The sequence below is a fragment of the Macaca nemestrina genome, chromosome 3, assembly GCF_043159975.1.
Source record: "Macaca nemestrina isolate mMacNem1 chromosome 3, mMacNem.hap1, whole genome shotgun sequence".
NCBI classification, from domain to species: Eukaryota; Metazoa; Chordata; class Mammalia; order Primates; family Cercopithecidae; genus Macaca; species Macaca nemestrina.
Genome location: NC_092127.1, coordinates 3868535 through 3895127, shown reverse-complemented (window position 1 = coordinate 3895127; position 26593 = coordinate 3868535). Strand labels below are relative to the sequence as shown.

The 26593-nt window shown below is 42.3% G+C and overlaps 2 protein-coding genes across 4 annotated transcripts in view; both read left to right on the top strand.

The window, feature by feature from the left end:
* The window catches only part of LOC105466552 (kallikrein B1), a 34406-nt gene extending 19096 nt beyond the window's left edge, over nt 1-15310 (top strand). For both annotated transcript variants that reach the window (XM_011715500.3, XM_011715499.3), the window contains 9 exons: nt 5309-5468; nt 6582-6691; nt 6848-7010; nt 7097-7209; nt 7365-7533; nt 11022-11197; nt 12429-12524; nt 14208-14347; nt 14855-15310. In XM_011715500.3, coding sequence (XP_011713802.2) covers nt 5309-5468; nt 6582-6691; nt 6848-7010; nt 7097-7209; nt 7365-7533; nt 11022-11197; nt 12429-12524; nt 14208-14347; nt 14855-15046 — 1319 coding nt within the window. In that variant the 3' untranslated portion in view covers nt 15047-15310. The remainder of the gene's footprint in view (nt 1-5308; nt 5469-6581; nt 6692-6847; nt 7011-7096; nt 7210-7364; nt 7534-11021; nt 11198-12428; nt 12525-14207; nt 14348-14854) is intronic.
* Nucleotides 15311-23343: 8033 nt separating this feature from the next.
* Nucleotides 23344-26593, top strand: part of LOC105466551 (coagulation factor XI) — a 28172-nt gene continuing 24922 nt past the window's right edge. Inside the window, exons 1-2 of one of the 2 annotated variants that reach the window (XM_011715498.2) lie at nt 23344-23643; nt 24454-24509. In XM_011715498.2, coding sequence (XP_011713800.2) covers nt 24455-24509 — 55 coding nt within the window. In that variant the 5' untranslated portion in view covers nt 23344-23643; nt 24454. The remainder of the gene's footprint in view (nt 23644-24453; nt 24510-26593) is intronic. The other variant, XM_011715497.2, reaches the window with a different exon arrangement.

The window sequence follows — 26593 nt, the reverse complement described above, 5'->3', positions numbered from 1 at the left end:
CAAGTGAAAGCAAAGAGAGGCTGGGATGAAGGGTGCAAAGGAATAGTAAAGAAAGCATGTTTGAGATCCAGAACAGAATAATGGGTTATGGAGGGGTTGTGGAGGGAGGTATTGAGGATAGGAGAGTATATATCCACTGGGTGGATAGGCAAGACAGTTTGGTTGATAAGGCACAGATCCTGAACTAACCTGTAAGGCTTGTCTGGTTTTTGGACAGGTAAAATGGGGGAATTGTAAAGAGAGTTTATAGGCTTTAAAAGGCCCTGCTGTAACAGGCGAGTGATAACAGGCTTTAATCCTTTTAAAGTGTGCTGTGGGATGGAATAGTGGCATTGGGCAGGGTAAGGGTGATTAGGTTTTAATGGGATGGTAAGGGGTGCATGATCAGTCGCCAAGGAGGGAGCAGAGGTAACCTACACTTGTGGATGAAGGTGGGGACATAAAAGGGGAGGATGTGAAGGAGGCTTTGGGGACAAGGGTGGCAATGAGGTGTGGCTGTGGCCTAGGAAAGTCAGGGAGGCAGATAATTTAGTTAAAATGCCTCAACCTAATAAGGGAGCTGGGTAGGTGGGGATAACTAAAAAGGAGTGCATAAAAGAATGTTGTCCAAGTTGGCACCAGAGTTGGGGAGTTTTAAGAGGTTTAGAAGCCTGGCCATCAATACCCACAACAGTTATGGGAGCAAGGGAAACAGGCCCTTGCAAAGAAGGTAATGTGGAGTGGGTAGCCGCTGTATTAATTAAGAAGGGGACGGACTTACCCTCCACTGTAAGAGTTGCCCAAGGCATCTGTGATGGTCCAGGAGGCTTCTGAGGCGATCAGGCAGCGTCAGTTTTCAGCTGCTAAGCCGAGAAGATCTGGGAAGGAGTCAGTCAGAGAGCCTTGGGTCAGAGTTCCAGGGGCTCTGGGAGTGGCTGCTGGGTGAGTTGGAGAATCCAATTTCCACTGGGGTCCCACATAGATGGGACACGGCTTAGGAGGAATCCTCGGCTGTGGGCATTCCTTGGCCCAGTGGCCAGATTTCTGGCACTTGAAACAAGATCCTAATGGAGGAGGTCCTGTAGGAATGCTTGGCCACTGCAGCTTAGGCATTTTGAAGTTTTTGTGTGCTGGAGATGTGGCTGGGTTTTGTCTCACAGCAGAGGCAAGGAATTGCAACTCAGAAATATGTTGCTACTTCTCTGCCTCTACTCTATTATTGTACACCTTGAAGGCAAGGTTAATTAAGTCCTGCTGTGGGGTTTGAGGGCTGGAATCTAATTTTTGGTGGTTTTTTTTTAAATGTCAGGAGCTGACTGGGTGATAAAATGCGTATTGAGAATAAGACAGCTTTCTGGCCCTTCTGGGTCTAGGGCTGTAAAGCATCTCAAGGATGCTGCCAAATGAGCCATGAACTGGGCTAGGCTTTTTATATTTGATGAAAAAGAGCCTAAATGCTAACTGATTTGGGAGAGGTCACATAAAGAAGAAGGAGCATTAATCTTGACTATGCCTTTAGCTCCAGCCACCTCTTTAGGAGGAAATTGTGGGGCAGGTGAGAGGGCCGGGTGTGAAGCTGGACCGGGTGTGAGGAGGGGAGGTGATAGAAGGATTATAGGGTGGAGGAGCAGAGGCTGAGGGAGAATTGGGACCTGGCTCAGTCTGGCGAGGAGCAGCCTGGGGAGGAGGGGAGAGGTCAGATGGGTCCATAGAAAAGGAAGATTGGAAAGACTCAGCAACACTTGGGGTTGGGATTGAGGGGACAGGCGGGAGGGAAAGAAGGAAGATTTGGGATGAGTTGCATTGGGAACAAAGACTAGGGAGGGACTGACGTGTAAAAGACTGCCTGGACATCAGGCAGCTCAGACCATTTGCCCATTTTACAACAAGAATTATCTAGATCTTGTAGGATGGAAAAATCAAAAGTGCCGTTTTCTGGCTATTTGGAACCATTGTCAAGTTTGTATTGGGGTTAAGCGGCATTGCAGAAGAAAATAAGGCGTTTTGGTTTTAGGTCAGGTGTGAGTTGAAGAGGTTTTAAGTTCTTGAGAACATAGGCTGAGGGAGAAGAAGGAGGAGTGGAGGGTGGAAAGTTGCCTATAGTGAATGAGGCAAGCCCAGAGAAAAGAGAGGGTAGAGACACGGAGAGAAGGGGTCAGGGTGCTTGCCCCCCAGGAAAGTGGTGCTTGCCACTAAGGGTGAAGGATCAAGGCAGGCATCCCTAAGGTGATCAGACACCTCTGAAACATGGGCGCATAATCAAGCAGGTGTCCCTGTAGTGATTAAATGCCAAGGGAAGACTGTCTTCCCGAGTCCATGACTGGTGCCAGAGTTTTGGGTTCACAGATAAAACGCGTCTCCTCTGTCTCTACCAGAAAATGAAATGAATTGAAATTAAGAGAAGGGAGAGATTGAAGGATGGCGCCAAGATTAAAAGGAGAAAGAGGTTGAGGGATAGTGAGAGAGATTGGATAAGAGAGTAAAAAGAGGCCGTTTACCCAATTTAAAATTGGTGAGATGTTCCTTGGGCTGGTTGGTCTGAGGACCAGAGGTCATAGGTGGATCTTTCTCACAGAGCAAAGAGCAGGAGGACAGGGGATTGATCTCCCAAGGGAGGTCCCCCAATCCGTGTCACGGCACCAAATGTCATGTGCACCCGTGTGAAGAGACCACTAAACAGGCTTTGTGTGAGCAATAAAGCTTTTTAATCACCTGGGTGCAGGTGGGCTGAGTCAGAAAAGAGAGTCAGTGAAGGGAGATAGGGGTGGGCCGTTTTATAGGATTTGGGTGGGTAATAGAAAATTATAGTCAAAGGGGTTGTTCTCTGATGGGCAGGGTCGGAGCTCACAAGGTGCTCAGTGGGTGAGCTTCTGAGCCAGGAGAAGGAATTTCATAAGGTGATGTCATCAGTTAAGGCAGGAACCGGCCATTTTCACTTCTTTTGTCATTCTTCAGTTACTTCAGGCCATCTGGATGTATGCGTGCAGGCTTGGGCCCAGAGACCTGACATTTAACATGAATAAATGTGAAGTTCTTAGAATCATACATACACATTGGAAAAGATGGGGTTTAATAGCACTTTATAAGGAGACTTGAAGAATGTTTGAGAATCCACCATGAAGCTGCTGAAAATATCAAGAAAATTTAATTCTTATGTATATAAATAATGTGTCTGTTTTACATGAATTCCCTCTATCAAGTTTGGTGTTTTAATATAGCATATATTATTTTTTCATAGTAGATTTAAAATTTTTGATGTATAATTTAGATAACATAAAATTAACCCTTTGAAAGTGTACAACTCGGTGGTTTTTAGTATATCCACCTGATTTCACAAGAATCACCACTATCTAGTTCCAGAACATTTTTATTACCACTGAAGAAAGACTGTATCCATTGGCAGTCTTTCTCCATTGCCTACTCCTCCAATCCCCTGGCAACCACTAATCTACTTTCTATGTCTGTGGACTTGACTCTTCGGGACATTTTACATAAATGGAATCATGCAATGCAGCACATTTTGCATCTAGCTTTTTTCATCTGGAGTGTTTTCAAGGCTCATTCATATTCTAGCATATATCGGTACTTTGTTCCTATTTAGGACTAAATAGTATTCTATTATATGAATAAACCATATTTTGTTTATATACTTAGTTTGATGAACATTTGAGTTGTTTCTGGATTTTTTTTTTTTTTTTTTGCCTCTTATGAATAATGCTGCAATGGACAGCAGTTTTTGTGTAGGCATACATTTTAAATTATCTTATGTATATACTTAGGATTAAAATTGTTGGATCATACAGTAACTCCATGTTTAACTTTTTGAGGAAGTGTCAAACTGTTTTTGAGAGCGGCTACATAATTTTACATTCTTACCAGCAACAACTGAGTGCTTCAATCTCTCTACAACCTTAACAACACTTGTTATTGTCTTTTTTATTATTGCCTTTCTAGGCAGTGTGAAGTGGTGTCTCACTGTGGTTTTGATATGTATTTCCCTCATGACTAATAATGTTGTGTATCTTTTCATATGCTTATTATCAATTTGAATAAATTCTTTGGGGAAATCTCTGTTTAAATCCTTTAGCCATTAAAAATAATTGGGTTATTTTGTTTTCATTGTTGAGTTGTATGAACTCTTTATATACTCTGGATACTACACTCTTGTAACATATATTATTGGCAAATTTTCTGTGCATCTGCAGGTCATCTTTTCACTTTAGTGATGGTGTTCTCTGAAGCGCAAAAGTTTTTAAACTTGATGAAATACAGTCTGGCTTTATTCTTGCATGTGCTTTACCTAAAATGCCAAAACCTAATTCATGGTTATGAAGATTTTTGCGTATGATTTGTTCTTAGAGGTTTATAGTTTTAGCTCTTACATTTAGGCATTTGATGCATTTTAAATTAAATTTTGTATATGGTGTAAAGTAGGAATCCAACTTAATTCTTGTATGTGGATATTCAGTTATTCCATTGTCTTGAAACTCTTTTCAAAATCAATTTTCTATAAATGTAAGAGTTTATTTTTAGACCATCAGTTCTATCCCATTGACCTGTATGTCTGTCCTAATGCCAGTTACACACAGTCTTGATTACCATAACTTCGTAGTAAGTTTTGAACTCAGACAGTCTGAGTGCTTTTATTTTGTTCTTTTTCAAGATTAATTTGGTTATTCCGGATCTTTTGCATTTCCATATGAATTGTAGGTTGGTTGTCAATTTCTGCAACCAGAAGGCAGCAGGATTTTGACAGAGAGGGCATCGAATCTGTAGACCAATGAGTATCAATAGAATTATGTGTTATCAAATTTAGTAAACTACGTAAACGATAGGAACACAGCTAAAATAAAACTAAGATATAAGATCGTATTAATGTAATGTTAATAAAAGTAGATTGTCTCCCATTCTAATTTTAATGGGCACAAGGCATTTTTGTTAATCACTTCTTATTAAATAATTTTTTATAATATTCAGGAAAATACAACAACAAAAAACCCTTACATTCCAAAGGCCTCAGAGTCAGAGTAATAGAAGGAAAACGTAAACACATGCTGAGTAATGCAAACATTTGGCAACGGTGGTGACTGGAGCTGGGAGCACAGCTTTTATTTCTCTGACATAGGAGTTTGCCCCTTAGAGTTGGACCAGTTTTGCCTTCCTCTAAATGACAAACAGTTTGGAGGTATTTTAAAGGACGTTTTGTCACTTAGGATGTTTAGTACCATGAATAATATAAATAGTCATAATTCCTTAATTACGATGACAAAATACAAGCTAATTTAGCATCGTGTGGTTTCCTAAGGAACATCTCTCTCTGAGTTCACAGGTTGTCACATGAACATCTTCCAGCATCTTGCCTTCTCGGATGTGGATGTTGCCAGAGTTCTCGCCCCAGATGCTTTTGTGTGTCGAACCATCTGCACCTATCATCCCAGCTGCCTCTTCTTTACGTTCTATACGAATGCATGGAAGATCGAGTCACAAAGGCGAGTATGCATGGCTAGCACTTGCTGCTGTACTTTCATCAATTTTATTTTAGAGTCTGAGTTTTTAAAAGTTTCCTTCATTTCCCTCAAAACACTTGGACCTGCAGTTTAAGTAGGTACTTTTCTGCCAGGTGCAGATTAGTTAAGAGATTAGCAGACTTCTCTGCCTGTCTTCTCTTACTTTAAAACACATGTTACCAGCTGGGTGCGGTGGCTCACGCCTGTAATCCCAGCACATTGGGAGGCCGAGGCGGGCGGATCACGAGGTCAGGAGATGGAGACCATACTGGCTAACACGGTGAAACCCTGTCTCTACTAAAAAATACAAAAAACTAGCCGGGCGAGGTGGCGGCGCCTGTGGTCCCAGCTCCTCGGGAGGCTGAGGCAGGAGAATGGCGGGAACCCGGGGGGCGGAGCTTGCAGGGAGCCAAGATGGCGCCGCTCACTCCAGCCTGGGCGACTGAGCGAGACTCCGTCTCAAACAAAACAAAACAAAACAAAACAAAAAAAACACGTTACCATTGAATCCAGGAAGCAATAGCCATGAGAACAAAGAAGGATCTGACGCCTTTGAATGAAGATTCAAAACACGATCTTCACGTTTTGTATTAGCTTGGAGTAAAAGCCACTCCCTGGCAGAATATCCCTTAAGCTTGTTGCCTCTTCCCTTTGTTTCAGAAACTAGAGCTCTGTTTATTCTGATCAAGGCTCTGTCCCACTCTCTTTATCTCAGATAACCCACCCTCTTCTACACACAGCATGGAGCTAAGAGAAGGGTGCCTAGTTATGGAATATCAGCAGCAGCATAAACTCCCAGAATTTCTTCTTTGATTATTTTGTTTGTTTGTTTTTCCAGTTAGAAGGTGGAACTTCGTCACTGTCCTCTCTTCAGGTTGTCTGTGCCTATTAGTTTTCTCCAGAGGGAGATGTGGTTTGATTTACGTTTAATCTCTGCAATTTATTAGAGTCCTGTAGTCGGATTTACTTGGAAGAGAGTTTCCCAAAAGAATAAAATTTGCCAACTTCCTTTTTGGGTGTGAGCTGCTTTTGTATTTGCCTAATGCCTTTAATGCAAACTTCTTTCTTTCTCTCTTGCTTTTTTTTAAAAAATAGAAATGTTTGTTTTCTTAAAACATCTGAAAGTGGCACACCAAGTTCCTCTACTCCTCAAGAAAACACCACATCTGGATACAGCCTTTTAACCTGCAAAAGAACTTTACCTGGTAATGTGATTCAATAATAATATTACATAAAACGTAACATATTTCATGACTTAACAGCAACAGTGTTGAAACAATCCACAAGGTAACAGAAACTTGTGTAAATGTCGTTCATTGCTTTTCTCATTTGGTATCTTTTCGTGTTTATAATTGACACAGAACCCTGCCATTCTAAAATTTACCCGGGAGTTGACTTTGGAGGAGAAGAATTGAATGTGACTTTCGTTAAAGGAGTGAATGTTTGCCAAGAGACTTGTACAAAGATGATTCGCTGTCAGTTTTTCACTTATTCTTTACTCCCAGAAGACTGTAAGGAGGAGAAGTAAGGGACATTTTATTTTTCATGATCATTTCATATTCTTTTTCCCCCAGTGAAGGCTTACTCTTTCTCCTGTTCATTTCATGTAGGTGTAAGTGTTTCTTAAGATTATCTTCGGATGGTTCTCCAACTAGGATTACATATGGGACACAAGGGAGCTCTGGTTACTCTTTGAGATTGTGTAACACTGGGGACAGCTCTGGTGAGTAACCTCACTTTTTCATGGAACTGTAAGGGATGTCTGTCATGTTGATAGTGTGCTTAGTCTTAAGGAATTATATGTCTTGTTCTCCTTGGTTAGAAGGGACTTTGATTCACTTCTAATTTCAACCATTAGCGTCAACACTCTTGTTTCAGTCTGTACAACAAAAACAAGCTCACGCATTGTTGGAGGAACAAACTCTTCTTGGGGAGAGTGGCCCTGGCAGGTGAGCCTGCAGGTGAAGCTGATGGCTCAGAGGCACCTGTGTGGAGGGTCACTCATAGGACACCAGTGGGTCCTCACTGCTGCCCACTGCTTTGATGGGTAAGTGTTGGATGCATCTCATCCAGAGTCTTACCTTGACTTTTCATTTTGAAGGGTCTGTGATCAGCTGCTTCACCGTCATGTGACTTTATGAATAGAGACGTGTTAAAGCAGGGATGGTATTCACAACATTTAACTAGCAGAGTCCAAGCACTGACCAGTCTGACCATCATAACAGAGTGTGGTCTCTGTACAGGACTGATGGCCCTGGGTGGGTATTCTCCCACAGAAAGAAACAAACACAATACACCACTCCTCCAACCCACCACCCGCCAACAATCCCACCACCCATCCCACCACACAACCCACCACCCATCCTGACACCAGTCCCAACAACAATTCCACCACCAATCCCACCACCACCCACCACCAATCCCACCACCAATCCTACCACCAATCCCACCACCAGTCCCAACGCTACCCACCACCAATCCCTCCACCAATCCCACCACCACCCACCACCAATCCCATCACCAATCCCACCACCAATCCCACCACCACCCACCACCAATCCCGCCACCAATCCCAGCACCCGTCCCACCACCAATCCCTCCACCAATCCCACCACCAATCCCACCACCACCCACCACCACCCACCACCAATCCCGCCACCAATCCCAGCACCCATCCCACCACCAATCCCACCATCACCCACCACCACCCATCACCAATCCCACCACCAATAACACCACCAGTCCCAACGCTACCCACCACCAATCCTTCCACCAATCCCACCACCACCCACCACCAATCCCACCACCCATCCCACCACCAATCCCACCACCAATCCCACCACCACCAATCCCACCACCACCCACCACCAATCCCACCACCAATCCCACCACCAATCCCACCACCACCCACCACCAATCCCACCACCAATCCCACCACAACCCACCACCAATCCCACCACCAATCCCACCACCAATCCCACCACCAATCCCACCACCACCCACCACCAATCCCACCACCAATCCCACCACCACCCACCACCAATCCCACCACCACCCACCACCAATCCTACCACCAATCCCACCACCAATCCCACCACCCACCACCAATCCCACCAGCAGTCCTACCACCAATCCCTCCACCAATCCCACCACCGATCCCAGCACCTATCCCACCACCAATCCCACCACCAATCCCACCACCACCCACCACCAATCCTACCACCAATCCCACCACCAATCCCACCACCCACCACCAATCCCACCAGCAGTCCTACCACCAATCCCTCCACCAATCCCACCACCGATCCCAGCACCTATCCCACCACCAATCCCACCACCAATCCCACCACCACCCACCACCAATCCCACCACCCATCCCACCACCAATCCCACCACCAATCCCACCACCACCCACCACCAATCCCACCACCACCCACCACCAATCCCACCACCAATCCCACCACCACCCACCACCAATCCCACCACCAATCCCACCACCACCCACCACCAATCCCACCACCACCCACCACCAATCCCACCACCAATCCCACCACCCACTACCAATCCCACCAGCAGTCCTACCACCAATCCCTCCACCAATCCCACCACCAATCCCACCACCAATCCCACCACCCACCACCAATCCCACCACCACCCACCACTAATCCCACCACCAATCCCACCAGCAATCCCACCAGCAATAAATCAAAGACTTATTTCTCAGGCCCATAGAAATGTTACTTCTTGCTTTTTGATTAATAAATATACTAATAATAATTTTTAAAAGTGAGAGTTTTGTACTCCGTATATTTCAACGTATATAATTTGATCTATTTCAGTTTTATTGGTCAAATAGTAGACATGTTAGGTAAGTCTTAAAACACTGAGATTTTGGAGTTAGACAAAACATGGCTTGAGTGATAGCTTTGCTGCTTATTAGAGGTGTGGCCTAGGAGATTTGTAAATCTCTCTGAGCTTTATTTTATCTAAAATATAAATAATAATAGTACCTAATTTGTAAGGTTATTGGGAGGATTAAGTGACACATTTAAAATGCTTAGTACTATATGTCGAACATGAACACTGCTCAACAAATGTAAACTATGATTTCTATATTCAATAAGAAGTGTAGAAATGGACAAAGCATATGAAAAAGCAAAAGAAATACTAGAAGACACTTGATTTTTCTAAAAAATAAACACAAAGTACTTTTGTTTTAGTGAAATTCATGCTTAGATGCTGTGTACTAGGATTGAACATATAGCTGCCAAAATATAGCAGTTGGTGGTACACGTGGGTGGAGCAAGCCCCCTCCACCTTGTCACCGTGAAGGGGCTCTGCCATACATCACCTTGCATATGGTTTAAAGGTGGTTGGCCTGGAACAAAAGGCCCAAGATGGGAAACAGTAGGTGTCTTTTTTACTAAATGCACTCCAATTTGAGACCAGGAATTTTCATTCTTGAAGGCTCAGTATTGTAAGTTTATAAGAGATAATAGACATAAAAGTACTATGATTTCATTAAAAAAAGGCTCATTTGCACGTGATATCTCCGTTATTTTTTCTAGAATATTGTGCACACATGCCTTGCACCACTTGGTGATGATAAAGATTTCTAGATCTTTGCACAGAATAAGGCTTTGCTTTAGATCATAATTTTGGGTGTACTTAGTATGTATTCATCTTTTAAAGAATCAATTTAAATTTTCATACTTTCATATATATATATATATACACACACACAAACACACGCACACACTTTATTTTAATATTTTATTTATTTATTTATTGAGATGGAATCTCACTCTGTCACCCAGGCTGGAGTGCAGTGGCAGGCTCTCGGCTCACTGCAGCCTCCGCCTCCCAGGTTCAAGCGAGTCTCCTGCCTCATCCTCTTGAGTAGCTGGGATTACAGGCATGCACCACCATGCCCGACAAATTTTTGTATTTTCAATAGAGACGGGGTTTCACCATGTTGGTCAGGCTGGCCTTAAACTCCTGGCCTCAAGTGATCCATCCGCCTCGGCCTCCCGAAGTGCTGGGATTACAGGTGTGAGCCACTGTGCCCGGCCGTATAGAGATATTTTAAACAACACTGAAGTCCTCCTACTCTGCCTAATTAGAAGAGCATTGAAAGATCAGTCTGACTTCTTGATAGTTCTGAATTTAATGGAGCAATGAGGTGCAGCTTTGGTGAATGAGCTTAATTTTTCCATGATAAATTGCTAGTCTCTTCCCACTACAGTGTCTCTCAAAAATGGGACAGCAACATTCTTTGTGTTTTCACTTGCAGTAAGTAAGCATGATACAATTACATAAATGTACACTTCTCAGTTTGTTAAATAGAATCTTCAGAGATTCACGTCTGCCGCTATTGGTGATGAAAAATGACCCGTAGGAGGAATTAGGTAGGAGAAAATATGTCCTATGTAGTATTTCCTTCCCAGTTCTCTTTGAAAGAGAGTGATAGGAAAAAGGAACAATATTGAAGGAAGGCCTTCCCAGTTTCAAACAGGTTTTATTTTTCTCTCCTAGGCTTCCCTTACCGGATGTTTGGCGCATTTATAGTGGCATTTTAAATCTGTCAGACATTACAAAAGAAACACCTTTCTCACAAATAAAAGAGATCATTATTCACCAAAACTATAGAATCTCAGAAGGGAATCATGATATCGCCTTAATAAAGCTCCAGGCTCCTTTGAATTACACTGGTATGTAGCGTATGTAAGAAGGCGGATAGCAGAATTGTGCTGGATGATATTTTCATATCAGTTTGGACAAGAGGGCAGATCTAGAGAGACTGTCGTTATTTTCTGACCGGTGGAGCTGAGGGAAAGGTGAGGGTTGCATGGGAAGTGAGGATCCCACGACTTGCCATGAAATGTCTTCTACGTAAAGAGCAAGAAACGTGAATTAGTTCTTTCAGGGAGGAGCACAGCCGCGTGCAGGTGATGGAAATAATGGACGGAGGAGATGTCTGTGCCGTCTGAGAGGCACCGGGCTTCTTTTGACAAGAGTAGCAGAACTGTCATTGCTTTGGGCTTAGGGATATTAGAATGTGTGAGGACCAGTGGGACTAGATACATATTTCCAGGTATAATTTGGGTAGGAAAGAGACTGATGCCGAAAGAAGCCCTGGAAAGGCCAGAGCATCGTGATCAGAGGTGTTGCCTTTGGAGGTTCATTGCTGCCAGGAGCTGAATACCCACTGTATCCAATAACATTAATGGCCAGGCATGGTGGCTCACCCCTGTAATCCCCACACTTTGGGATGCCCAGGTGGGAGGATTGCTTGAGGTCAGGAGTTTCAGATCAGCCTGGGCAACACAGTGAGAACCTGTCTCTACATAAAATTACAAAAAAAAAAACAATTAACTGGGTGTGGTGGTGTGCACCTGTAGTCCAAGCTAGTCAGGAGGCTGAGACAAGAGGATCATGTCAGCCCAGGAGGTCAAGGCTGTAGTGAGCCAAGATCGTGCCACTGCACACAATTATGTGACCTTGGGCAAGTTGCTTTACCTCTTTGCACCTCTTAATTTCCTCATCTGTAAAATGAGGATGATAATTTCTTCCTGGGTTTGTTGTAATAATCAATACATTAAAGCACTTCATGTCTGGAACAGTGAAGACACCCTGCTATGACTATTAAGGATAGCATACACGGAATAAGACGCAGGAACTTCTAAATGCTTTTGACCGTAGATTTAGGTTCTGAGTTTTAAGAATGTAACTCAGGAAATTGTAACACCAAAAAGGTCATGTGAAAAATGGTGGTGACAAATTTTCTTGAATCAATAGCCTTAGAAGTTGGGCAGAAAGCAAAAAAGTTATTCTTGGTGCTACTCTATAGAAAGAGAAGACAGAAAAAGAAAAAGATGTATTTTTAAAATCTATATCCATAACTTTATTTGACCAAACTCTAATTTAAAAATTATGTTTCAGAATTCCAAAAACCAATATGCCTACCTTCCAAAGGTGACACAAACACAATTTATACCAACTGTTGGGTAACTGGATGGGGCTTCTCGAAGGAAAAAGGTACAGCATGATGCTTTAAATATTGCTTCTAGAGTAAGTCTTACATGTTGAAATGCATGGAGTGGGTCGTTTTAATCGGCTTCTCTCTGAAATTATATCGAACCCCTTTATCTTTCCTACCTATTTATTCCCCAATATTTATTCAGTTACTCTTAAAAAACGTATTTTTGCTTTGGCTTGAAAAAAAATTTTAGGGAGAATTTTAAGCATCTTACTTCATTCTAAAGATCGTTTGCTTGACTTCGCATGAAAGATTGTCCCCATCTAAGGCTGACGAGCCCGTGCAAGACCATCTGGTCCTCAGTGTTAGCAGCATTCCCATCTCCCAATACCATGTTCTCCCTTGATGCTAATGGCCCGGAGCACAGGCAGGCGTGTCGCCTCTCTCTGTGGCCAGTTCTTCATCTTCTTCTTCCAGGCACCCTTCCTGCAATCTGAGGAAGCCTAGGAACCACTTCTCTAACAATGCTTTTAAATGCTTAAATAAAATACACAGGATTACAAAGGAAACCAAGTGAAGTGCAAGACAGTTCTCAAAATACTTTCAAAAAGTACTACAATAATATATATGCCTCTTTATTAATCCTCTACATAGCAAGTTATTCTAATACCAAACCTACTTTTGAAATAGTGGTGAGCATAAATGGCATTTTCACTTATCTGCCACAACAGAAAAGGGATATGGAAATATCTGTAATCTCTGTTGATGGCAAAGTCATAGGTGCCACTGATACTGCTGTGTTTGTTGTCTGCATTCGTAATCGAAGGGAGTGGTAGGCTTCATCTGGAGGTTTGTGAAAACAAAGACTTTTTTTCTACACAAATTTATAAGCCATGTGAATTCTTTCTGAGGACCTTAGGTTTGCAATTCCTACTTGTGGGTATCTGGAGTGTTCCAATTGTCCTTGAACTTTTTAGAAAACAGACCAGTCTCCCTTTCCAAAATTATGTTCCTGATAGACACTATGGAGAATAATATCTGTGTCATTCTTTACAGAAGAAGGTAGCTTGCCAAACTCTCTCCATCTTTCCCAATTCAGTCCTTAGTTCAAGTGATTCACATTTTTAGATTTTTTACTGGTAATCTGAGACAAGAAGAAATTAAAAGTAACCTTCACTAAGCAACGAAAGCTCCCAACACTGTCCTCCCCATGAGAGATGCTCGCTTGCATTTACTCAGAAACAAAAGACCCCAAGACCCCTCTGTCGCGAAAGCTCGGAGGGCTTTTCAGAAACGATAGGGCTTTCAATTATAATTTGGAATATGTGAAACAAAAAAATGAAAAGTGAGAACTTCCAGGCTTTGGATTTTTGTAGATGATAAATATAAAATGGGATTTCTGGGGGACTGTTACCGAGATGAGGGGATGGAAGAAGACACGGAAGCAAGGTTTCTGGTCAGCCCAGGGTGCTGGGCTTGTCCCAACACCACACAGGTAATAAGAGGACAGTGCAGGGCTCCGTCTCTCTCTCTCTCTCTCTCTCTCTCTCTCTCTCTCTCTCTCTCTCTCTGTGTGTGTGTGTGTGTGTGTGTAACACTACCTTCCTAATTTTTACTATTTGTATTCAAAGATACGGCCCTTATAAAAAAGTACACTGCTCTGATTCACTTGAAAACTTATTTCCATATTTACTATTTATTGTGTTTCCTCCCTCTGAAGTTATATATTGGTTACTTCACAGGTGAAATCCAAGATATTCTACAAAAGGTAAATATTCCTTTGGTAACAAATGAAGAATGCCAGAAAAGATATCAAGATTATAAAATAACCCAACGGATGGTCTGTGCTGGCTATAAAGAAGGGGGAAAAGATGCTTGTAAGGTAATGCATGAGATTATGAAAAACACAATAGGCTGCTTGAGAAAATTCACTTCAAAATATATTTTCCAATAGCATAATTTATTATAGTTTTAAAAAAAATTCAGAGACAAATGATCTGATAAATTTATAAGCAACTTTTAACAAATTGAATATATACAATACATATTTATATTATTCATGATGTATGTCACAATCTATGCATGTGCTAATTTAAGAGGGACAAAAATACATACAATAATTGCACTAAAATATAAAAACATTAGATTTCTTTGTCATTGGGATGATGATATCAAGATTTCTTTGTTAGATTTATTTAAGAATTGAAGAGGGGATACAAAAAATGCAGGCACATGAGATACTTGGAGAACTTTAAGAAAGTTGTGTGTGTGTGTGTGTGTGTGTGTGTGTGTGTTGCTGTGTAGTGGACTACAGAATTTTAGAGGTGGTCACTTATTTGAGTCCCATTGTCATAACTTTCTACCATTTTATTTTTCCCCTGTGACTCAGGGAGATTCAGGGGGTCCCTTAGCTTGCAAACACAATGGAATGTGGCGTTTGGTGGGCATCACCAGCTGGGGCGAAGGCTGTGCCCGCAGGGAGCAACCTGGTGTCTACACCAAAGTCGCTGAGTACATGGACTGGATTTTAGAGAAAACACAGAGCAGTGATGGAAACGCTCGGATGCAGGCGCCAGCATGAGGAGCAGCCCAGAGTCTTGGCGAGTTTTACAACCTGGGTTCAAGTCAAATTCTGAGCCTGGGGGTCCTCATCTGCAAAGCATGGAGAGTGGCATCTACTTTGCACCCTGTCATAAGGACAAAAGACAGTGCACTCAGAGCTGCTGAGGACAATGTTTTGCTGAAGCCAGCTTTCAGCATTCAGTAACTGGGAGCTGATAATGTGAAGTCGCAACCGAGATCTCCATGATTGTGTGTCATAAAATAAAATGGTAAAAGATCACAATTAGCAAGTGTTTTCTTCTGGTTGTGAAACAGAACTGAAAGTAAGTGGTTGAGGTTCTAGCACAGTGCCTGGACTCCCTCTAATTGCACTACTTCTTCTGGAACTCAGTCTATCTCAAAGATGTAATTTCCTCTCCTTGCTGCACCTGGTTAGCCACTGAAACCCACGATTGTCTGCTTCACTTGTGGCAAAGAGCTAGCAGGCTTGGGTTCTGTTCTGCCGAGTGGAAGGGAGAACACCTGCGTCACACCCACTCTTATAAGAAAGAGATGGGTTACCTGAACCCATAGGGTATATTTGCCTCTTGGCCTCCTAACTTTGCTACTGGGGCATGGATAGGAGGGTCCAGGCTGCGTGTGTGGAGGAACTCGAGGGGCTGCAGCATTGCACAGCCTTCATGGTAGGCAAGGAATCTGCTTTGCAAGGGGCATTAGCCCTGGAGGCTCAGTGGATATGGGCTATTGCAATACTAATTCAAGGAGCATTTTTAGGATGGCACATTGGCTCATGCCTGTAATTCCAACAATTTGGGAGATCACGGCAGGTGGATCTCTTGAGCCTAGGAGTTCAAGACCAGCCTGGGCAATGTGACAAAACCCCATCTCTACAAAAATTAGCTGGGCATGGTGGTGCATACCTGTAATCCCAGCTCCCCCAGAAGCTGAGGCAGGAGGATCACTTGAGTGTGGCTGCAGTGAGCAGAGATCGCACTACTGCATTCCAGCCTGGACGACAGAGTGAGACTCTGTCTCAAAAAAAAAGGAAGCATTGTTAGGTATAAATTACTATTATTTATTTATTTATTTTTGAAAGGAGTCTCGCTCTGTCACCCAGGCTGCAGTGCAGTGGCGCCATCTCGGCTCACTGCAAGCTCCGCCTCCCAGGTTCACAGCATTCTCCTGCCTCCGCCTCCCGAGTAGCTGGGATTACAGGTGCCCGCCACCACGCCTGGCTAATTTTTTGTATTTTTAGTAGAAACGGGGTTTCACTGTGTTGGCCAGGATGGTCTTGATCTCCTGACCTTGTGATCCACCTGCCTTGGCCTCCCAAAGTGCTGGGATTACAGACTTGAACCACCGTGCCCGGCCCTGTTAGGTATAAATTATTTCATAAAATTCAGACTTGTAAATTTATCATAGCCTTTAGAATGGATGATAGAAATCCTTATGCCACACAAATTCCTCATATGCCAGGGCTCACCATAACTGATACCAGCTCACTTGATTCAGCTCAGTTTAACATTTACACAGAATTGGCCATTTACAAAATCTTACATAAGTTAAGTAGAAAAATAGAAAAGTGAGGTTTTCTGAAAGAGTTTGGGTTTTTCCTTCAATGCTCAACAACAGAGGTCCCCAATCTTTCTGGCACCAGAGACCAGTTTTGTGCAAGACACTTTTTCCATGAACCAGCGTGGTGGGGGGGGATGATTCTGGAATGATTCAAGTGCATGACATTTATTGTGCACTTTATTTCTATGATTACTACATTGTAATATATAATGACATAATTATGCAACTCACCATAATGTAGAATCAGTGGGAGCTCTGAGCTTGTTTTCCTGCAACTAGACAGTCCCATCTGAGGGTGATGGGAGACAGTGACAGATCATCAGGCATTAGATTCTCATAAGGAAGCTAGATCCCTCGCATGTGCGGTTCACAGTAGGGTTTGAGCTTCTATGAGAATCTCCTGCTGCTGCGGATCTGGCAGGAGGCTGAGCTCAGGTGGTAATGCTTGCTGGCCTGCCACTCACCTCCTGCTGTGCGGCCTGGTTCCTAACAGGCCATGGACCGGGTACTGGTCTGTGTCCCCGGGATTGGGAACCCCTTCTCAAAGATACACTGGGTGGTAGGAGGGGCTAAAGGTGGAGAGGCTAAAGGAAAACATGAGGTCTGGGCTATCCACAAATCAGATAGTAGGAAACTGAAGAGTTAAAAATTTACTTCGGAAATGAATGGCTTTTGTAAAATCCAGCTAGATTCCATGAAATCATTTTAAAACCGCACCATGTAAACTTTTGCCTTTGCATGCTATGAAGACATTAGTCCTTGTTCATGTGGATTTTTTTACGTTTAAAAGGGAGAAAACGGTTTGCAATGAAACTCTTCTATCTCAGTCTTTGAGTGTTGACCATCGGGTGTCGGAACAGGACTTTGGAATGCCTGCAGGGTAAACTTTTGGTCTGTGTTAGTCAGGGAATGACCTAGTTTGGTAAAACAGAGGAGAGTTTTGAAATGTGGAACTTTCCCGAGGCATAAACTGTCATTGTAAAGTTGTCAATCAAAGTCCGGTAGGACCGGGATGGTGTCTCGGTCACTCGCTGTGTGCTCACACCCAGGGGAAACTGAGGAGCCCTTCACACAGTTACAGCCTCGTGGGACTAAAAAGTGTGAAATGGGCTAAGCAAATGAGAGGCTGGAACGACTTCACTCTCGCCAGGAAGAGTGAAGGGAGCAGGCATGGGTCACTGGCAGTTCTACTTCACCAAGGCTGGTGGCAGTGCCAATCCTGCGAGCTGGCCTTGCCCTCCTGCGGGGGCAGTGTACACGTGGCATGCAAGCACATGCGCAAGTCATCTGGCTCCAAGGTCGGCCAAGGGGTCCAACATCTGTCTCAGTCCCTGCCAAGGCATGGGAACCCCCTCTTGAAAACTTGGAACTTTTCCTTTCAATGATTGTTTCTGTCTGTCTGCTTTACTTGACGGCGAGCAGCTTCTAGGAAGGCTCTCTCATTCATGTTGCATATGATGGGCATTCAGTAAATGGCTGACGATGATACACCTTTATTACAAAAATAAGGCAATGGAGACTTGAAGAGGTAAAATGATTAGCTCAAGGTCACTGGCAAGGACAGAGCTGGAACGAAGCTCAGTATTCCCATCCCAGACAATGTCCTCTCACCGATATCCTGCTGCTTCTCCCTAGGAGAAGGAGGAAAGCTGATGGAGCATTTATAACCGCCATTTGTTATTTTCATTAACATCTGACACTGGTGTTTCCCCACCGGGAGCGATTTTGCCCTCCCTTCCCCTCAGGAAACATTAGGCAATGTCTAGAGACATTTTCGGTGGTCCTAATGGGAGAGAGTGTGCAACTGGCTGGAGTGGGTAGAGGCCAGGGATGCTGCTAAACATCCTGCGATGTGTGGGACAGCCCCTCACAAAAGAGAGTTATCCTGCCCCAATATCAGTAATGCCAGGGTTGAGAAAGCCTGACCTCATGTCAGCATTAAAACCTTGTAATAAGAAGAGGACGTTTCAGGAACAGCAAGAAAGGGGTCATAGGACCTGGCAGGTTGTGCCCTTTCTCTTCTTTGTTTTTGATACATTATATTTGTACATATTCATGGGGCACATGTGAAATTGTGTTATATGCATGGAACGTGTAATGATCAAGTCAGGGTGTTTAGGATACATACCCATCACCCGACCATTTCTGTGTGTTGAGTACATTTCAAGTCCTTTTCTAGCTATTTAGAAAACTATGATACCTTGTTGTTAACTATAGTCACCCTGCTCTTCTATCAAACATTAGAATGTATTCCTTCTGTCTAACTCTATGGTTGCACCCATTCAGCAACCTCTCTTCGCCCCCACCCCCCACCCCCAACCCACACACCCTTCCTAGCCTCTGGTAAGCACCATATACTCTCTACCACCATGAAATCATATTTTATGGAATCATGCGATGTTTGTCTTTCTGTGCTTGGCTTATTTTTAACATAATGACCTCCAGTTCCATCACGTTGAATGGAACACTTACCATAATGACCTCCAGTTCCATCCACGTTGCTGCAAATGAAAGATTTCCTTCTTTTTTCTTGTGTCTGTTTTCAAAGCGGGTTTTGATAGGCGAGAGAAGGGGCTCTGAGAGTTGATTAGGGCCATGCCTGAGAAGGGGTCTGAGTCAACTGATGCCATTGTGGTCATTCCTGTCCCAAGCGGAAGGCTTTAGGTCACAATATGTCCAATACATCTCCCACCTATGATCCACTGGATCCCACCTATGATCCACTGGTCCCAATAAACCTTGGGACCCCCAAAATCACGAAGCCACATGGAAAAGTCAAGCTGGGAACTGCATTGGGCAAACCTTCCTCCCATTCTATTCCTAAATAAGATAGTTTTTCTAAGCTATAAGAAACCTTTTTTAAGCTTTAAAAAGGTTTTAAAAAGCTACATTCCTCACAATTTGCCCACGAGGAAATTCCTTGTGGAAAGAGGACAGGCAGAAGTCAGAGTCACCCCTCTGCCGACATGAGACACGCGGGTGTCTGATTGCTTCATTTGCCATGTTGTTTCACGGAGCCAGACTAAGGCATGAGTGACTGTTCTTGTAAATCGCATATTTGGTGAAGGGCTAATCGGAAACTCGAAAAAATGCACCTGTTGTCTCTTATCTACCTATGACCTGGAAGCCCCCTTCCCTTCTTCTAGTTGTCCCACCTTTTCAGACCAAACCAATGTACATCTCACATAGATTGATTGAGGTCTTATGTCTCCCTAAAATGTATAAAATCAGGCTGGGCCCTGACCACTTCGGACACATGTCATCAGGACCTCAGGAGGCTATGTCATAGGCACATCCTTATCCTTGGCAAAATAAACTTTCTAAATTGATTGAGACCTGTCTCAGATTCTTTTTGGTTTATAATCCTAACTTCTGACTTGTACTTGGGTTTCTGCAGACTAACTTCTAGATTCTTCCCAAGACTTTGTCTAGTTATTCCTGATTTTCATCAGGTGTCAAATATTCAAAAACCATTCATTTCACTGAAAAACAATTAGGATACAAATAGTTGATATCAGAATTTTAAACTGCAATGCATTAGTTGAAAATAATTTTTAAAGAATATCTAGGTCAGTTTAAAAGAAAGGTCTATTTAATCTCAAAGAGTTTCTATGTAGTCAAGACTTTTATTCTAGGCCGGGCACGGTGGCTCACGCCTGTAATTCCAGCACTTGGGAGGCCGAGGCAGGTGGATCGCTTGTGCCCAGGCATTCCAGACCAGCTTGGGCAACACGGCAAAACCCTGTCTCTACAAAAAGTACAAAAATTAGCCATGCGGGGTGATGTGCAGCTGTAGTCCTAGCTGCTCAGGAGGCTGAGGTGGGAGGATCACCTGGTGGCTGCGGTGAGTTGAGATCACACCACTGTACTCCCATCTGGGTGACAGGAGTGAAGCCTTGTCTAAAACAAAACAAAACAAAACAAAACAAAAACTCTTATTCTACTTTTATCTAAATAGACACAAATTTTTTGAATCCTGATACTATTTCAAAGACCTTAAAGATTTCACTAACTAGCTAAATCAAACTTAGGAAAATATTATTTGGTTTTCCAATGAACATTTCTCTTATTTAGACCCTTTCTGTTTCTCTCAATAGGGTTGAAGAGTTATCCTTATCTTTTTTTTATTGGGGCTTCAGAAGAGAGATGAGGTTTCATGGAGTAAACAATACAAGGATATAAGGACCTCATATAATCTCACATATCTGTTCTCCATGAAAGCCATTCTTAGCATGAATTTGCCATTCTATGTTTGAGCCTCATAAAAGGCAATGCATCATAAATATGCACTTTTTGGGCAGCTGGAATGTACTTAACTTTAAATGGGAAACTCAAGAAAACAGCTAGGAACTCTTTATGCCAGGATAGGTCAAATGTACTGGCAATAGATCAAATAAAAATATCTGAGTAAATGCCTTCCAGATAGAACATCACCCTAGTTCTTCAGCACTTTACACAGTAAAGACCTGTTCTCAGTTCACATTCCCTTAATTCCCTGTCATTTCTCCCCTGGTCTTCCAAATATGTTTTTTTAAATTATGATTCCATTTATAAACACAAGATCGTATTTTGCTTCTCTAGGAAAAATTGAGAGCCTTCTCTGAACCATAAAATTATCTTTCTCCAAAATGTATTCAAATCAGGCATATTGAAAACTGTTTTGTGCTCATGTTGTGAGGTTTTTTAGGGAACCGCACAGAAACTCTGAGCACTAGTTAGTGCCTTATGTTCTAAATGAGGAAACTGAAGCCAAGGGCCTGCAGGTAGCTGGTGACAGTGCACAGGGGTTCCGCTCAAGTCACATGACTCGTCAGCCAGTGAGTAGGTCTGGGTGACAGTGAGTAGGTCTGGGTGACAGTGAGTAGGTCTGGGTGACAGTGAGTAGGTCTGCGTGACAGTGAGTAGGTCTGGGTGACAGTGAGTAGGTCTGGGTGACAGTGAGTAGGTCTGCATAACAGTGAGTAGGTGTGGGTGACAGTGAGTAGGTCTGGGTGACAGTGAGTAGGTCTGCGTAACAGTGAGTAGGTCTGCATAACAGTGAGTAGGTGTGGGTGACAGTGAGTAGGTCTGGGTGACACTGAGTAGGTCTGGGTGACACTGAGTAGGTCTGGGTAACAGTGAGTAGGTCTGGGTGACAGTGAGTAGGTCTGCGTGACAGTGAGTAGGTCTGCATAACAGTGAGTAGGTCTGGGTGACAGTGAGTAGGTGTGGTAACAGTGAGTAGGTCTGGGTGACAGTGAGTAGGTCTGCATAACAGTGAGTAGGTCTGGGTGACAGTGAGTAGGTCTGGGTAACAGTGAGTAGGTCTGCGTGACAGTGAGTAGGTCTGGGTGACAGTGAGTATGTCTGGGTGACAGTGAGTAGGTCTGGGTGACACTGAGTAGGTCTGGGTGACAGTGAGTATGTCTGGGTGACAGTGAGTAGGTCTGGGTGACAGTGAGTGGGTCTGGGTGACAGTGAGTAGGTCTGGGTGACAGTGAGTAGGTCTGGGTGACAGTGAGTGGGTCTGCGTGACAGTGAGTAGGTCTGGGTGACACTGAGTAGGTCTGGGTGACAGTGAGTATGTCTGGGTGACAGTGAGTAGGTCTGGGTGACAGTGAGTGGGTCTGGGTGACACTGAGTAGGTCTGGGTGACAGCAGGCAGGGATGAACATGCCCTCCATAGGCTTTCAGACCTTCTTCAAGGCCAGAGGGAAAGCATTCATGGAAATATAATTATGTGACACCCCCCAAAATTTTTTCACAAACTTTCCTGCCTATAAGCGACAGGTCCTACCACTGGAAGGCTCCCTCCAGACAAAACCACCCTTTCCTTCCGGGATGTGACCTGCTCTGCTTTTGCTGACTGTCATGCGGCCGCTAGACATGTCACTTCCTAGCTCTCCATTTGGGTCTGTGTCCCAGGATCTAAAGAAAGCTAAAAAGAGGCTGGGCGTGGTGGCTCATGCCTGTAATCCCAGCATTTGGGAGGCCGAGGCTGGCGTATCATTTGAGTTCAGGAGTTTGAGACCAGTCTGACCAACATGGTGAAACCCTGTCTCTACTAAAAATACAAAAATAAATAAACAAATAAATATAAATTAGCCAGGCATGGTGGCACGTGCCTGTAGTCCCAGCTACTCAGGAGGCTGACGCAGGAGAATCGCTTGAACCCGAGAGGTGGAGGTTGCAGTGAGCCGAGATCACGCCACTGCATTCATGCCTGCATCACGAGAGACTCCGTCTTAAGAAAGAAAGAAAGAAAGAAAGAAAGAAAGAAAGAAAGAAAGAAAGAAAGAAAGAAAGAAAGAAAGAAAGAAAGAAAGAAAGAAAGAAGAGAAAGCTAAAAGAGCTTATTTTTTTTGTTGTTTTAAAAAATAGACTTTTAGTGTTCACAAGTGAGAAGAAAAAAAAAAAAAAAAAAAAGCTTGGCCTTAGCAGGAATCCTGTCTGCATAGGCCTCTGAGAGCAGCCTTACCTGAAAGGAAACTGACTCCACAGGAGCCAGGCACTTAGGAGCGTTCTGTACTTTGCTTCCCACCCATCCTGTCTCCCCCAGCAGCCAAAGTCTCCTCCCTCCACTATATTGCAAATCAATGAATCCATTAGAATTTCCATGTTTTCTTTTTAGACTTTGGGATTCAAGGTAAGCTGGAATTAATGGTTAACAGCCGACAGGTGAAAGTGTGGTTAAATGCAGCTTTGGCTAGCAGGCACGTTGTGTGACCGCTAAGGCACACAGACAAAATCAAGCTCTATAGCTGTCTGTGTGTATGTCACTTGTTTGAATATGAATTAAAATTAAAATATAAATTCAATGTATTGAGAGCGCAAGCAATTCTCTCAAGGTATATTTCTGACATACTAAGATTTTAACGACTTTCACAAATAGCTGCACCGAGAGACAATGTTACATAACACTGAGAACCAGTACAAGTAAATATTAAAGTTAAGTGACCATTTCCTACACACGCTCATTCAGAGGAGGATGAAGATCAATTTGGAAGAAGAAAAACACCCTTATTAAGAATTGCAGCAAATAAGCAAACAAGGTCTTTTCAGGTACAGTTTCAGAACTTATTATTTAACATTCCTCTCAAGCAAATATGCCTTGAAATGCTTTTTGTAAATCATAGGAATTTAAAAACACTTTACAATAGAGAATGACGGATTTTTAAAATGTGTCTGATTGAGCTTTGTAGTGATGTTCAGCTAATATCCATAACTAATTTGAGAGGAAATGGGGAACGAAAGAAGAGCAACAGTGTCTACTCAGTGACAAGTGTTTTATGAGTTAAAAAGGCATCCAAATGCAATACTGAAAAATCGGAAGTCTTGATGTGTCTCACTGATGACTCCGTCTTTCCTAGAGCCTGTTTAATGCTTAGTGGGGATAAATAGATTCATAGGTGACCAAGACAATCTATTAATGTATTAGCCACAGATTTTTTTAAAGAGAAAATTTTCTAAGTAGGAAATCATTCATAGCTCTTTGAAAGATACAGGGAGAGGCCTCAAGGAAAGAAAGGAAGGAAAAAAATTGGGAAAGGAAACAAAGACGAAAAATTGGGGTGGGGAGAGCGGCCAGATGGTGGCGGTGGGAAGGATCTGATCATAGCAAGCAGCGGGGCGACTGGGAAGGAGGGAGGAGGGGAGGGCCTGCTTCCCTGTGGGTTCAGCTTCTGCAGAAGCTAGTGTTGAACGATACACACACAGCCACACTAAGGAATGCTCCAGGATTGGGAAAGATAACATTCAACATTAAGTTAACTACTCCCCTCTCTCCCTATTTCTTGTAAATCTTAGTGTCAGTAAACTAATTCTAAATTTACATTTTATATTCTAAAAACATGCACCTTTTTCTCATTGTAGGATGATTTTCTTATATCAAATGGTACATTTCATTCTATTTACGTCAGTTTCTGGTGGTAAGTAGAGTGTTATCTTAACTAGGGACTGGGAGAGGGAAACCGCACTACAGTCTCCACACATGTGGGACAATCCCACACTGATTATGCCAGGGAAGGAAATAAAATGGTTTTCTTTACTTCCTGATTAAGGCTCCAGAGGTTTTCAAAGCAGGGTAGGAATTGAGGTGGAAAAATTGTTTGTACTGGTAGGAATCTGTGTCTTTATGTATACCGTATCTATATCCATGCCTACGTACATCATTCATTTAAATGATATTTAAAAGCAATATTAAAAAGAAGAAATCTTGACTTGCCTCACTAATTGGTTGGTTTTTCATAAAGCAGTCAGTTCAATGGAACATACACACACACATAAAATAGGAATTTTGTACTGAAAAATGTTATGTAAATATTCATACATAGTTTATGCATTTCAATAATTTAACTACCCTGTTAATTCTCCACCGTATGTCACATCTGCTAAATCTGTTTATAAATTACTTAGCCAATATTAAGTAGAATATATCAGTACAAGTATTGTTTAGTTCCACGACCATTCTTTACTTAAAATGAAAGCCGAAGCATTCTTTTAGAAAAATAGCTTATGTATACACGTTATATTTAATTTCTGATACTACTGCTAGCATTTTAAGCACAGCAAATTCTTCTTTTTCTGGCATATGTGAAAAAAGGCAAATCTAGGTGAAGATATTAAAGATAAATTCCACTTAATATATTAAATTACACAGTTCATAAGTTCAATGTTCTCTGTGACAAGATTACTGCTCAAGTTATACTATTCCTTTGTTATAATTATCCGGAAATTGTATTGTTATTTCATTGATAAACATGTCAGCGCTAAATAATTGGATATATTTTGAACACTGGACCCAATAACTGCATGAACAATTGGCCCCCGAATCATGAGTTCTACATCCATGGGTTCAAACAACCTTGGAGTGAAATATTTTTTAAAAATTGTACTCAACATGTGTAGACATTTTTCTTGTCATTGTTCCCTAAACAACACAGTATAACAACAATTTACATAACATTTACATTGTACTAGGTATTATAAGTAATCTTAAGATGATTTAAAGTACACAGGAGGCTGTGAGTAGGTTATATGTAAATACTATGCCATTTTATATCAGGGACTTGAGCGTTCATGGATTTTGGTATCTGCAGGAGGTCTTGCAGCCAATTCCTCACAGATATCAAAGAATGATAGTGTACATATATAGGTCCTTTATACATGCATACGGAACATTTACAGATATTGACCACACACAAGCCTCTGAAACAAGTCTCAACAGATTTTAAAGGGTTAAAATTATACCGAACATGTTATTCAATCACTGTGAATGGGAGCTAAAATAATAATAAAAAGGGAACTGAAAATCTCCAAATGTTTGAAAATTGAGTATACCTTTTTAAATTAATATGAGTCAGAGATGAAATCACAATGGTAATTACAAAAAGAATTGTACAATAATGAAAATACAGTATATCAGAACTTGAAGATGTAACTGAATCAGTGTTGAGATCAAATGTATAGATTTACATGTATACATTAGAATACAGAAAACGTAAAAATTAATGACATAAGATGACCAGAAGATAGAGAATAGCGACTTAAGTGCTAAGAAACTAGAAGGCAGAAAGAATAAATCGCAGAAATTAATTAAATGGAAGACAAACATATTTGAGAGATCAACATAATCCCTTTCCAATCCATTTTATAAGGTCAGTGTAATCTTAACACCAAAATCTCATAGGAAAATTCTGAGGGGGAAAAAAAAATCACAGGTCTTTTATCTTATGAACATATGTAAATATCCTTAACAAAATATTATCCAACTTAACCCAGTAGAATGTTAAACAAATTAAAGGATGATTACAGTGTGACATTGTGACAACATTAGGCTTATTCCAGGAATGAAAAGTTGATTTAACATTCAAAATCAATAGATGTGTGACTTTGGGGTATATACCAAAAAAAAAAAAGAAGGGAAAGCAGGACTCACACAGATATACCTGTACACCCATCTTCATAGCAGCGTTATTCACACTAATCCAAAGGCGGAAGCAGCCCATGGCTT